Consider the following 15,010-nt stretch of genomic DNA (forward strand, 5'->3'; position numbering starts at 1 on the left):
TGCAATGGAAAAAAAGATGTCTTCATATCGGCTTTCACATATCTTTGTCAATCACAATTCTAAAACCCTGTACAACAGATGGTTCCTTTGGGTTCTGCTCATTCAGTAATCATCAGGCTGGAATGAAGTGCCTAATTACAGGCTCTTTCAACATCAGACGATCAGGAGGAGATGAGCTGAGGCCGAGCTTTTTATATAGATGTTCTACTCCACTACTAGGCAGCCACTTGTACTATTCTAACGAGCAAACAAGCCCAGCCTCAACCCTTTGACCTCCGTCACCCATTCACACAAGGCACAAAAAGTGCCAGCAATGCACATTATAAAAGAGAGGAGAGGAGAGGAGACCCCTCCTCTGACCTTCAGCAAACTGAGAATGTCACTGGGGTTTGCAAATACAGCAAAAGAGACACAGATGTATAGAACAGACTTTTGGACTCTGTGGGAGAGGGAGAGGGTGGGATGATTTGGGAGAATGGCATTGAAACACGTATAACATCATATAAGAAATGAATCGCCAGTCTAGGTTCGATACAGGATGCAGGATGCTTGGGGCTGGTGCACTGGGATGACCCAGAGGGATGATATGGGGAAAGAGGTGGGAGGGGGGTTCAGGATTGGGAACTCATGTACACCCGTGGCGGATTCATGTCAATGTATGGCAAAACCAATACAGTATTGTAAAGTAAAAAAAAAAAAAAAAAAATTACAGCAGACAATAGGGCTGCTTCACAGTCTCCAAGACTGTGAATGCAGTTCTGCCTGCAATGAAGCCTGCATTTTAATATGCAGAGTCCTTAACTTCTCACATTCTGCCTCTGTGGCCAGAACTCTAAATGCTCCTAAATTATAGCTTAAAATCTATGCACTGAGACTTCTGTCTTCTGTTTTGGATGTAGAAAGCTGGGAAGAGCATGTTTCCTGTATTATAAAATCAAAAATCATCTGAAAAATGGTAACCTTTCTTGTGTATCAACCAACCCCCAATTTAAGGAAAGACAAACACCTTCAAGAAGAGATGGGAACACAGTAAGGCAGATAATGGGAAGAAGATGAGGTTAGCATTCAAGACAGTAAAATGAATTCAGCTAAAATTTTTATGCATTGCTAAACATTGAGTGTGGGCTACACAACACGGTACATAGAAGCTTTGGAGTTTGTAGATGCAGATGGAGGCCACACTTGCCGAAAATCAGTAACAGGAAGATATATGGCAAACCCCTAAGCAGTTCGAAATGAAACAATACACTTCTAAATAACCCACTGGTTAAAGTAGTAGTCACAAAGGAAATTTTAAAACATTCAAAGTCAACTGGAAATGAGAACACAGCATATCAAAATTTGTGAGCTGAGCTAAAGGAAATACTCGGGAGGAAAATTATAGCATTACTCGCTTATCTTGAAAAGAAATGTCTCAAATCAATAGTCTATGTTTCCACCCTGAAATACCAGAAAAAGAATAAATTCAACCCAAAATAAGCAAAAGAAGACTAAAACAGACAAGAGCTGAAAATAATGGAATAGAAAATGGAAAAATCAGGAAAACTGAAAGCTGATGCTTCAAAAAGGTCTGCAAAACTGATAAAACCCCAGATAGAATGACCAAGAGTAAAAAGGAAGATGAAGCTTTTACTTCACAATGTCATTTATATCCTAGGGGGAAAAGAAGCCTGGATACAAGAGTACAGGTTCTCTGACAGTTCCCAATATCCAATCAACTCTTTATTACTTAAAGACTTGAAAACTGGACACAACAGAGGAAGGAGAGGGGGGATGAACTGAGACATATACACTACCGTATGTGAAACAGCCAGCCAGTGGGGATCTCTTGTATGACGCAGGGCGCTCCCACCTGCTGCTCTGAGACAACCCAGAGGGGTGGGATGGGGTGGAAGATGGAGGGAGGCTCGAGAGAGAGGACACGTGCATATCTACGGCTGATTTGGATGATATATGGCAGAAACCAACACAATATTGTAAACCAATTATCCTTCAACTAAAGAAAAAAAAAGAAGCCTCAAGAAACACACAGAGCAATTATTTCCTTTTTTCTTTTTCATTTTCTAAATAACAGGGAAAATCTACTTCCAAAAGACACTTAAGGATGTAACAGAACGGTGATGAAACAGAATAAACTCAGGCTCAGGAATGTAATCTTCCTGTAGAAATTCATCAGATTTGCTGCAATTTATCTTTTTGTTCCCTTTGCTGCAAACTTTAAAATACATTCAGTATGACTAAAGAAAAAAGAAAACAGTAGGAAAAGATAACAAAGGCAGCACAACGTGTGCTAACTTCGGTTTTAAATTATTTGCAGTGAAGTTTTCCATCTTTGTACCACATCAGTCCCTGACCACCTGCTCCCTTGGTGATCTCACCTAGGTCCGGGCTTCCCATCTTTACCGGTGACTCCTACTTTTTTCTTCAGATTTCTTATTTTATTTTAATTGGAAAAACTCAAACCAGAATGTGAAAACAAACCAACAAATAAAAGTCTCTGAATAGTCCTCCCTCCAGTGAATGCTTCTTCTTTTCCTTTGAGAGTGGTGGCTGCGGCGGGGAGAGGGGGTCACTGTTAAGCTACTTTTTTTTAAAATTAATTTTTAAATTGAAATATAGTTGATTTACAAAGTTGCCTACACTTCTGTTTTAAGCCTAGTCCTTTCCCTCACACACAAAACTTAAATACCAGTTGCTTACTTGGCACCTCCACCTGGACATCTAGGAGACACGCCAAATCTAATCCGTCCAAAACTGAACTACTGGCTACACTCTGGAAACCTGCCCTACTCTCAGCCTTTCCCATCTCAGTTGATGGCAACTCCGTCCTTCCAGCCGCTCAAGACAAAATCTCTGGAGTCACTCTTGACGCTTCTCTTCCTCTCAATTCCACCTCAGAAAATTCTGCTGCTGTCTTCAAAATACATCCCAAATCGCACAGCTTTCTTCATTTCTTCTCTCTGCTTAGAGCAATCTTGATATTAGTTTATAATAATAATAATCTAAAACTAATAATAACCCTGATATTCTGCAACAGCCAAGATAACTAGTGTCCTTTATTCTCCCCTTGCCCTTCTTGAGTCTATTTCTGATAAACAGTGATCCTTTATAAAACATAAAGCTATCGTTCATTCCTCTGCTCAAAACCTGCGATAGCTTCCTATGTCATTCAGGATCAGAGCCCAAATCCTTATTACACCTTGTAAGGCCCTTCACAGTCTGCTCCCTACCACAACCCCTTTACTTCTCCTCTCACCCTTGCTCACTCTGGTCTAGCCACACTGTCCTCTTTGCACACTAGTCATGCTTTCGTATCAGAGACTTCACTGACTGAGCCCTGTGTATGAAATGTCTTCCATATATTCCACCTCCCTGTATACATCTCATTCAGTCTTCAACTGTCACCTTCTGAACGAAGCCTTCCCTGACTCTCCTATTTAAATCTGGCGGTGTAAGACATTCCTCCCTTTTGTTCCCTTTAAAATAACATATTAGATATCCATCCACAGCAGAAGTGCCTCTGTGGGACTTGTGGGATCTGGTGCCATACACCTGAAGACCTGGGAGCCATCCTGCCCATCTGTGTATCTGGACACAAACAGACTTCTGCACAGGCTGCAGAACCAATGAGCCCACCGCATCCTGTCTAGTTGCAGCTGGGAAAGAACCTGACCTGGGAAGGTAACACTGGACAAGAGATGGCTTGCAGAGTCTACCTTTCCCAAGGACGTATTCCAGCATGCCACTGGAAGCAAAAAAAAAAAAAAAAGAAAGAAAGAAAAAGAATCTGGTTGCAGTGGAGACAGTAAGAGGAATTTTCCCAGGGTCAACTCCCCAACCCAAGCTAAGGCAATACCTCATGAGACAGTGACCTTTCCTGGGTTCGGGGGTAAGAGAGGAGAGCAGCCTGGTGGATTAATTCCTAGAAACATACAACCTATCAAGACTGAATCAGGAAGAAACAGAAAATCTCAATAGAACAATAATAAGTAAGGAAATCAAATAAGTAATCAAAAACCTCCCCAAACAGAAAACTCCAGGACCAGATGGCTTCTCTGATGAATTCTATCAAATACTTAAAGAAGAATTGATGCCAATCTTTCTCAAACTCTTCAAAAATTAAGAGAAGGGAACATTTCCAAACTCATTTTATGAGGCCAGCATTACCTTGATACCAAAGCCAGACAAAGACACTATAAGAAAACTATAAACAATATCCCTGATGAATACATATGTAGAAATTCTCAAAAATTATTAGCCAAGTAAATCCAGCCACACAACAAAAAAGCACTTGACAAAAATATATCTCTTCATGATAAAAACCTTCAACTGAGTATAGAAGAAGCATACTCTGATATAATAAAGACCATATACAAACACCCAAAGCTAACATCACACTCAGTGATGAAAATTTGAGTTTTTCTTTAAGATCAGAAACAAGACAAGGGTGCCCACTCTTAGTCTTATTCAACACAGTACTGGAAGGCCTAAGTTAAAGCAATTAAGGCAGGACAACAAAAGGCATCAGAAGTGGAAAATAAGAGAAAAAGTTGTTATTTGCAGATGATACAATATTATATAGAGAACACCCTGAAGACTCAACAAAACTAACTAAAACTAACTAGACTCAACTACTAAAACTAACCAACAAATTCTGTAAAGATGCAGGGCATAAGATCAATACAGAGAAGCCACTGTACCGGTATACTGGTGTACAGGCTACACACCAATAATGAAACATCTGACGAAGAAAGAAACCTTTCTATTCACAGCAGTATCAAAGATAATACTTAGCAATAAATTTATCCAAGGAGGCGAAAGATCTGTATGATGAAAACTGTTTAAGACCTTGATAAAAGAAACTGTAAGAGACAAACCAATGGGAAGATAATCTTTGTGGCTCAGAAAAGTTAATATTTTACAACTTTCCATACTAAGCAAACCCATCTACAGAGTCAATGAAATCTTTATCAAAACCAATGACGGTTTAAACATAAATAGATAAACAATCCTAAAATTTGCACAGAAATAGAAAACAATAGTACGAATATCAAAGTTGAAGGCATCATACTTCCTGCTTTCAAAGCAAACCTTAAAGCTAAAGAAATTAAAACAGTATGCTTCCAAAATAAAGGTAGACATGTAGACCAATGGAACAAATAGAGAGTCCAGAAATAAGCCCTTGCATATACTGTTTATCTAATATTTGACATGGGAGCCAAGAATACTAGATAGGGAAACATTGTATCTTCAATAAATGATGTTAGGAAAACTGGATAACCATACATAGAAAAATGAAATTGGACCCCTATTTTACAGCACTCTCCAAAATAACTCAAAATGGATTAAAGATTTAAAATATATAACCTCATACCACTAAACTCCTAGAAGAAAACATAGGGATAAAACTCCTAGAAGAATATAGGGAAAAAACTCCTTAAGATTACAATATGATATCAAAAGCAGAGGAACAAAAGCAAAAAATCAGTAAGAGAATGCATTAAAAAGCTTCTACATAGCAAAAGAAATCATTAATGAAATGAAAAGGCAACCTATGGAATGGGAAAAAATATTTGTAAACTGGACTTCCCTAATGGTCCGGTGGTTAAGAATCCACTTGCCAATGCAGGGGACACAGGTTCAATCCCTGGTCCAGAAAGATTCCACATGCCGTGGGGCAAATTAACCCTTGTATCACAACTACTGAGCCCATGCTCTAGTCGCAACTACTGAGTCCATGCACCAAAATTACCAAAACCTGAACACTCTAGCTTTATTGACTATGTCAAAGCCTTTGACTGTGTGAATCACAATGAACTGTGGAAAATTCTGAAAGAGGTGGGAATACCAGACCACCTGACCTGCCTCTTGAGAAACCTATATGCAGGTCAGGAAGCAACAGTCAGAACTGGACATGGAACAACAGACTGGTTCCAAATAGGAAAGGAGTACAACAAGGCTGTATATTGTCACCCTGCTTATTTAACTTATATGCAGAGGACATCATGAGAAATGCTGGGCTGGAAGAAGCACAAGCTGGAATCAAGATTGCCAGGAGAAATATCAATAATCTCAGATATGCAGATGATACCACCCTTATGGCAGAAAGTGAAGAAGAGCCTCTTGATGAAAGTGAAAGAGGAGAGTGAAAAAGTTGGCTTAAAGCTCAACATTCAGAAAATTAAGATCATGGCATCCAGTCCCGTCACTTTATAATAGATGTGAGACAGTGGAAACAGTGGCTGGTTTTATTTTTTTGGGCTCCAAAATCACTGCAGATGCTGACTGCAGCCAAGAAATTAAAAGACGCTTACTCCTTGGAAGGAAAGTTATGACCAACCTAGACAGCATATTCAAAAGCAGAGACATTACTTTGCCAACAAAGGTCCGTCTAGTCAAGGCTATGGTTTTTCCAGTGGTCATGTATGGATGTGAGAGTTGGACTGTAAAGAAAGCTGAGCGCTGTAGAATTGATGCTTTTGAACTGTGGTGTTGGAGAAGACTGTTGAGAGTCCCTTGGACTGCAAGGAGATCCAACCAGCCCATCCTAAAGGAGATCAGTCCTGGGTGTTCATTGGAAGGACTGATGTGGAAACTGAAACTCCAATACTTTGGCCACAGAAGCAAAGAACTGACTCATCTGAAAAGACCCTGATGCTGGGAAAGATTGAAGGCAGGAGGAGAAGGGGATGACAGAGGATGAGATGGTTGGATGGCATCACCGACTCAATGGACATGAGTTTGGGTAAACTCCGGGAGTGGGTGATGGACAGGGAGGCCTGGCGTGCTGCAGTCCATGGGGTCGCCAAGAGTCAGACATGACTGAGCGACTGAACTGAACACTCAAGAGCCTGTGTTCTGCAACAAGAGAAGCCGTCTCAGTGAGAGGCCTGCACACCACAACTAGAGAGTAGCCCCTACTTGCTGCAACTAGAGAGTAGCCCCTACTTGCTGCAACTAGAGAAAGCCCATGTGCAGGAACAACGACCCAGCACAGCCGAAAATAAATAAACAAAAATATGTGCAAACCATATAATGGATAAGAGGTTAATACCCACAATATATAAAGAAATTACACAACTCAATAACAAAAACCAATATGATTTTAAAATGCACAGAGGAACTAAACTGCCATTTTTCCAAAGAAGACATCTAAATGGCCAACAGATACATGTAATGATGTTCAATATCACCGACTACCAGGGAAATGCAAATCAAAACCACAATGAGATATCAGCTCACAACTGTCATTAACAGAAAAGTCACGTGAGGATGTGGATATAAGGCAGTCCTTTCACACTGCTGGTAAGACTGTAATTGTTGTTTCAGCCACCATGGAAAACAGTATAGAGATCCTCAAAAAATGAAAACTGGAATCACTATATAATCTAATAATCCCAGTTGCATATAAAGGCAAAGGAAATGAAAATAGGATACTGAAGAGATACATGCACTTTCATGTTTCCTGCAGCGTTATTCACCATAGTTAAGATATGGGAACAACTTAAGTGTCTGGCAACACACGAATGGATAAAGAAGTTGTGCCGTGTATGCATATCCAATGGAATATTATTTGGCCTTAACAAAATATCCTGCCATTTGTGATACGGAGGGCTGTGAGGACATTATGCTAAGTGAGATAGTGAAAAACAATCACTTCCATGTGGAATCTAAAAACACAGAACTTATGAAAGCAGAGAGCAGAATGGTGGTTACCAGACTCTGGGTGGTGGGGAAATTGGAGAGATGTTGTTTAAGGGGATGAATGCTGTTTGAGGGAAGATTTGGTACATTTTATAAAAAATGGAATCATATTCTGTTCTACAATGTGCTTTTTTTACATATTAACATATTATTCCCTATAAACAGATACAAATCTGATTCTTTTTATTATCTGTATAATAATATTTGCATATTACTGGTTCTACCACGTTTTGTTCAATTTCCAATAACATGCATGGATATCAGAATTTAACCTGAAATAGAATTAAAAATATCCAGGTCTTTATATATAACTAAAAATTATCATTAATAGCCAGTAATGACCTTCAACCCATGAGAAGAGATTATTACGCATACTAAAATAAACGAGTAAAAACTTCATTTTAGCCATGGGTCGAAGCAAAGTTATCCTAGTTAATCTTCAATTAACTCAAAAAGGTAATCAAACAAAAGGTTCTATACGACCAAGGAAAAATACTTTTTCTTTGCTTACTAATAAGGGACCCAAATCTCATCTTAATCAAAATTCGACTATTACAGAGTATTAAAAGTCTCTGTATTCTTTATAACAAGCCATTACATTATGTACTTTATGGCCAATATGCAGTCTAGCCATGGAGATGAATAGGTCTAAACTGCAGTTTTAATATTATGTAATTTTAATTGTAGACAATTATAGTTAACCAACATAATTATAACCACAAATAATTATTAGGAGTTATATATAGAAAAATAAATTGTCATGCAACCACATTCCTTTCATTACCCTTGTTCTTGACTTCCAGGTAATACGTATTATTTCTAATGTGGTTTAAAAAAATGGTTATGTAACACTTGGCCTTTTAAATAATGACTACTCTTTTTTGTGCTTCCTACTGGTTAGTTAATGCATGTATGATACTGGTAAATAATCAAAAACCTAAGTGACTTACAAAAATGTTTTATTCTCAAAGAAATATGATCTGACTAGGAATTCTAAGATGACAAGACAACTAGACTGAGGATAAATGTATAGAAAGGGCCTGCTCTCTTGGACACGAGAAACTCCTATTTTTCCCCAAAGGCTCCGATGACAGGCATAAAATTAAGTGGAAGAGAAATAAGGTTCCCTCTTCTCAAGAGTTAATTCCACCTCTCCACTTCTTGAGCTTCTGAAGTCAGTATCTTACTGTAGGGAATAAAGATGAAAATCAAGGAGAATAAGCAAATAACAACTTAAGACAGCACAGATTTTGGCTATCTCCTTCAAGCTAAATCTAGAGCACCTCCACGTAAATTCTGATAGGTGTGAATTATTTCATTGTTTAATCCCACCTCCTGACAGTGGAACACACAGACTGGCTTTTACCTTGTTCTCTGACTGCGTACACAGTGGGTTTATCTTTTAAAGAACCTTCAGGGAGACTATTCCGTTTGCGTAAGATTCATGTGTTGAAGTAAGCCCCTAAGAGAGCCAGTCCAGAAATGTCAAACTGGCGACCTTTACTTGCTTTCTTTGGTCTACACTGTCTTTCAAAATTGACTCCATTCATCATCCGTAAACATCGGGAGATTATCATATGCAAGTCCCTGTTTCTGACTCCTTGGAAAACCATGACTGCGTGAGCTGACATCCCCACGTGGCCGCCACCGGCTAGAGGGGAACAGGGGCTGGTCCTCTGGGCGGGCTGTGTGCGCCGCAGGCCTCCTCGCAGTCCGCTCAGTCCGCGCTGCCTACACGGCCCCTGTAAGAAGCTATCTGTAACTCTGCTCTCTATCTGGTCTGCTGTGTATTGTGACAGGGACATTAAAAATGTAAAAACCCTGGCCTTTAACAAGGATGAAGCTTGATGCTTAGAAACAACAAAACATTGCTTGAATTAGCAAATTAACAAGATAAAAATAAAATCTGTCATGTAGTTGTAAACTACTGTTAAACTGTTTTCATGTCACTTTACTGTTCTGCCTTTTAACCCAACATGTCTCTCCACTCTGGCAATGCCTGAAAGCTGGATGATTCCATTTTTCCTAAGTCTCCATACACAGACTAACGTACATGAGCCACTGACGCCATAGCTTCATGTGACACAAAGCCCTGGGGACGCCAGCAGCATGCCTAGACCTTCACCTTGGTTCCTGTCACTAACTGCACGACGACAGGCAAGGCCATCAGGGTTCAGCTCTTCATCGGTAGAACAAGGGCACCAGGCTAGGTGAATATACACACACGTCTCTCCTAGCACTGGGATCCAACTGCTGAGACCATCAGTACATTTACAAAAATAAACAAAGAACAACTCAGTACAATAAGCAAGTTATAACTTTATCATCAAAATATGCTGACTTATCCATTCCTTGCTTACAAGATAGTTTTCAATTTTAAAAAATGTCAAGATTATATGCCTTGTTTTTACACTAGAAGGTGCTACTTAACAATACGTGATGAAAACAGGATTTTAGAAAGAAGAAATGCAAAAATTGAAATAACTGATGAAAATTTATACACTAAAAATTAATTATTTAGTTATATCTCTTCAAAGGCATCAGGGAAAATCCTGGGAAGATGAAATTAGACTGTGTTAATTTACTTTCCTCTGATATTTGTTATTTAGGTAATTATTTTGGAAGTCTACATATTAAAGCTTAATGCAGTCTCTCAAATTCAAAATTTATTCAGATCGATTTTTTGTCAAAGTTTTTTTTATAGAAACAAGTTTGCACAGTATCTATAAAAATGATTATAAGTAAAATTTTAGAGGATACATGTGTAGATAGAATCCTAAACAGGCCCCCAAATTTCCTGCCCTCACTTTGTGACTGTGAATATGAGGAGATATCACACCTGTGGTTTGCGTTATTTGATAAAAAGGATTCTGCAGATAAAAGGAGATTATTAGTCAGCTCACTCTAAGTTAATAAAGTAAGGAGACTGCCAGGTGATCCTGACCCAATGACACGGTGAAAGCAGAGCTTTCTCCACTGGTGGTGGAAGAGGAAGCCAGAGACTTCCGAAGCATGAGCGAGACGTGACGCACAAGTGCTGGTCTGAAGCCGGAGATGAGGAGAGTGCATGCCTCAGGGAGCCGGGAGAGGCCTCTGGTCAGCAGCCAGCAACGAGACCTCAGTCCTACAAGCACAAGGAGCCGGTTTCTGCCGACAATGTGAACGAATCTGGAAGTGGATTTCCCCTGAGTCTCAAGTCAAGGACTCAGGCCAGCTGACATCTTAATGAAAACCTTACGAAACCTGGAGCAAAGAACCAACTGAAAGGTGACTTACAGAACCACAAGCTAATGAGTGGGTGTTTCTGATGCTTTATCACTCAGAAAAAGAGACCCAATAAGTGCTGAGGATTTACCTATTATTAGGAAGGAAACGGAGAAGGCGATGGCACCCCACTCCAGTACTCTTGCCTGGAAAACCCCAGGGACGGAGGAGCCTGGTGGGCTGCAGTCCATGGGGTCGCCAAGAGTCGGACACGACTGAGCGACTTCACTTTCACTTTTCACTTTCATGCCTTGGAGAAGGAAATGGCAACCCACTCCAGTACTCTTGCCTGTAGAATCCCAGGGACAGAAGAGCCTGGTGGGCTGCCGTCTATGGGGTCGCACAGAGTCGGACACGACTGAAGCGACTTAGCAGCAGCAGTAAGGGAAAGAAAACCAGCTGAAGACGTGAACGCTACATTTTCCAGCGTGCTTACGTTTCAAAGCTGATTTGTCAGGCTGTTTCATGTTAAGAAAACAATGTGGGCTGAAGAGCAGAAGTGGTAATTTTCAGGAAATGGGACAAACTGAAGTCCAGAATAAATATGAAACATTCAAATCAGATTTTAGTTACAACAAGATAAAATTATATAAAAAAGATTTAGACATTTCACTTTCAAACTCAAGAAACATCAAATGTAGTGGAGAAACTTACCCTATTTTGAAAAAATGATGCATGAAAATGTGATGTTGTAGCAGATATTGATACTAAAGTAATAGTTTCTTCAGAACTAGGATTATGTAAGTAAACTTTTTCCATTTTTGGCATTCCAACTGGTCTGTAAAAACAAAAAGAAAATGGTTACAAATATTCAAAGACAAGCTACAGTGCTAGAGTTAATTTCTGATTGTTAAAAAATTAATCATCAAAATTATTTAGACAAATACATACCCAAAAATGCAGACTTACTTATTACACTGATTTATATCTACAGTTACACAGAGAATGCATTCATTAGCTATTCAGCAAATAAAATTTCTGAGTGCCAAGTGTATGTCCCACACTGAGCCAGGTACTGGGAGGTAAGGGGGCAAGTCTGCACTCGGATAAAGCTTACAGTCGAGGGGGAAGCAGGCAAGGAACCAAATGGTCAGATCTCTTTCTTCCTGCAACACTACCTGCCTCTCTAATTCTGAATCTTCTCTTTCTCTCCCCAGATTCCACTGATAAATGCTCTTCAATTTAGAAGGCAAACTTTAGTGGCAAAGGCATGTGAGTAGACCTGCCTCATGAGTTAGGAGCTATTATCTTCATTTTACAGGCGAGGACACCAAGGCACAGAAAGCACAATAACATGCCTAAAGCCACACTTGGAACCTCATTTGAATCCAAGTCATTTGGCTCTGGTCCCTGCTCTAACAATAAAAAGCACGCACTCAAGATCTGATATCCATAGATTTCTGCAATGTTCTCCTTAGGATCCAAGGTATAGTTTGTCTTAAAAGTGAAACCTCCTCGGTATGTAGTCCTTTAGCTACTTCCATTGCTAATCATGTTTGTACAGGCTGTCTCACTCGACAGCTTAAGAGAATTCTAATGTAATATAAATTACATTTTTTTTCAGAGTGCTCCCTACCTGACACCTGTCTTATTTCCTCAACAAGATTATCAGTACTCTAACAACAAAGGTTATGTTATACACACACTGTGTATCCTCATATAGCCTAGCACAGAACCAGGCACGTGGTGAAAGTGTGTGTGGGAGAGCCTGCCCACTCTGCCCCAATCTTGACCTCAGGATTATAAAGGTCCCTGTCACCTGGCGTCAGCCTAAACAATGGCTCCCCACATCTCCGCCGCTTGGGCCAGGCTGGCTCCGTGTTCGACCCCCACACCTTTACCAACGTCTCTGCTCTGCTTTCCTGCCTATCCTCTGTGCGAAACAAAACCCTCATGTTCTAATTCAATTACATTTTTACAAGATCCTCTTATACAACTGTTTTGGCCTATGTTTTCTGAAATTTTATTTTATCTGTATAAATCTCAAATTTTAAGTAGGTGGCAGAGCTAGAATTGCTTTATATGTGGAACAGTGCATTCCTCAAGCTGGAAAAGTTAAACCAAGAATTAAAAATAAGCATAATGGAGTATACGTAGAGAGATATGGCAAGATACTAGCAAAATGAGATAATCATATAGAAAACGAGAAAATATTAGCAATAAACATAGGTAACAGATTGGCTAGGGAGACAAAAATCTCTTCATGACTGAGAAGATGAGATTGACAATTTAGCTCAGAATTCAGCAAGAAAGAATACATATTTAGAACATTTTAAAAGACAGAGCTATAAAAATCAAAAGAAAAACAGATATGTAGGGCGTAACTAGAAGTGGCAATATTTGGAAAATAGTGTAGGAATATCTGAAGAATATGGACAAAAAATGGGCAAAACCCAAATTTTAAAAAAAGAACTAATTCTTGATAATGAAATGTCAACAAGGAGAGATAAGGAAACCCTGCACTTATGCACACAATAAAACTTAAGAAGTTGTAAGAATTCTTCATATATGATGGATGTAAGTTTCTTAGGAGAGATTTGCAAATATTTTCTTCCATTCTGTGGGCTATCTTTTCATTTTCTTGATGGTATCATCTGCAGCACGAAAGTTTTTTTTATGTAATCCAATCTGTGTATTTTATTTTTTTGTCACTTTTACTTCTGGAGCCGTACCTAAGAAACCCCTGCACAACAGAGACATGTTCCAGTGCTTCCCTCTAAGGCTTCATAGTTCAGCTCTGTCCCATCTACATTCAGCTCTAGGACACACTCTGTATCAATTTTTGTGTAGGGTATGAGGTGGAGATCCAACTCATTTCTTCTGCATGTGGATATCTAGCTGTCTTAGCATCACCATCTGTTGCAAAGATTATTCTTTCTTCATTTAACAGTCTTGGCACCCTTGTCAAAACCAATTTACAATACATGTAAAGCTCTATTTCTGGAGTTACAGGGTCTTGATTACTAAAGCTTTGTAGAAAGTTTCTGATATTAGGAACTGTCAGTCTTCCAATGCTGGTCTCCTCTTAAAACACTGAGACTGTTTGGTTATTTTGGATCCTTTTTATTTCCATGTGAATTTTAAGACCAGCTTGCTAATTTCTGCAAAAAAGTAGACTGTGATTTTGATGGAGACCGTGTTGAATCCACAAATCAGTTCAGGGAGTACCGCCGCCATTCTCATCTGTGTTTTCTGATGTATGAGTATGGGGCAGATCACACACACTTAGTCCTTTAACTTCTTTTGATAATGATCTGTCATTTTTAGTTTACAGTATTACTTTTGTTAAGTTTATATGTAAGTATTAAATAGTTTATTATTTTTGATGCTATTATAAATGAAATTGCCTTAATTTTAAGACTGTTCATTGTTAGTACATAGAAATAAAATATTTTTGTATCTGATGTTTAGTTACTAAGTTGTGTCTGACTCTTGAGACCCCATGGACTGTAGCTTGCCAGGCTCCTCTGTCCATAGGACTTCACAGAAAAGAACACTGGATTTCCAGGGGATCTTCCTAACCCAGAGAGTAAACCCACGTCTCCTGCATTGGCAAGAGGATTCTTTACCACTGAGCCACAATGTTCAAACTATCATACAATTGCACTCATTGCACATGCTAGCAAGGGTATGCTCAAAATCCTTTAAGCTAGGCTTCAACAGTATGTGAATTGAGAACTTTCAGATGTTTCAGCTTTCAGATGTTTCAGCTGGCTTTTGAAGAGGCAGAGAAACCTGAGATTAAATTGCCAATATTCACTGAATCATGGAGAGAGCAAGGGCATTCCAGAAAAAAAACATATAATTCTGCTTCACTGATTACACTAAAGCCTTTGACTGTGTGGGTCACAACAAACTGCGGAAAATTCTTAGAGATGGGAGTACTGAAACACCTTACCTGTCTCCTGATGAAACCTGTATGCAGTTCAAGAAGCAATAGTTAGAACCAGACACGGAACAATGGTCTCGTTCATAGTCTGGTTCAAAACTGGTAAAGGAGTACGACCAGGCTGTACGCTGTCACCCTGCTTATTTAACTTCT

The 15,010-nt window shown here is 39.3% G+C and overlaps 1 protein-coding gene across 2 annotated transcripts in view; it reads right to left on the reverse strand.

Moving 5' to 3' along the window:
- The window catches only part of TMEM131 (transmembrane protein 131), a 177,692-nt gene that overhangs the window by 71,417 nt on the left and 91,265 nt on the right, over positions 1–15,010 (reverse strand). For both annotated transcript variants that reach the window (XM_018054885.1, XM_018054883.1), the window contains exon 5: positions 11,623–11,746. In XM_018054885.1, the coding sequence (XP_017910374.1) occupies positions 11,623–11,746 (124 nt within the window). The remainder of the gene's footprint in view (positions 1–11,622; positions 11,747–15,010) is intronic.

The sequence above is a fragment of the Capra hircus genome, chromosome 11 (genome assembly GCF_001704415.2).
Source record: "Capra hircus breed San Clemente chromosome 11, ASM170441v1, whole genome shotgun sequence".
Lineage (NCBI taxonomy): Eukaryota > Metazoa > Chordata > Mammalia > Artiodactyla > Bovidae > Capra > Capra hircus.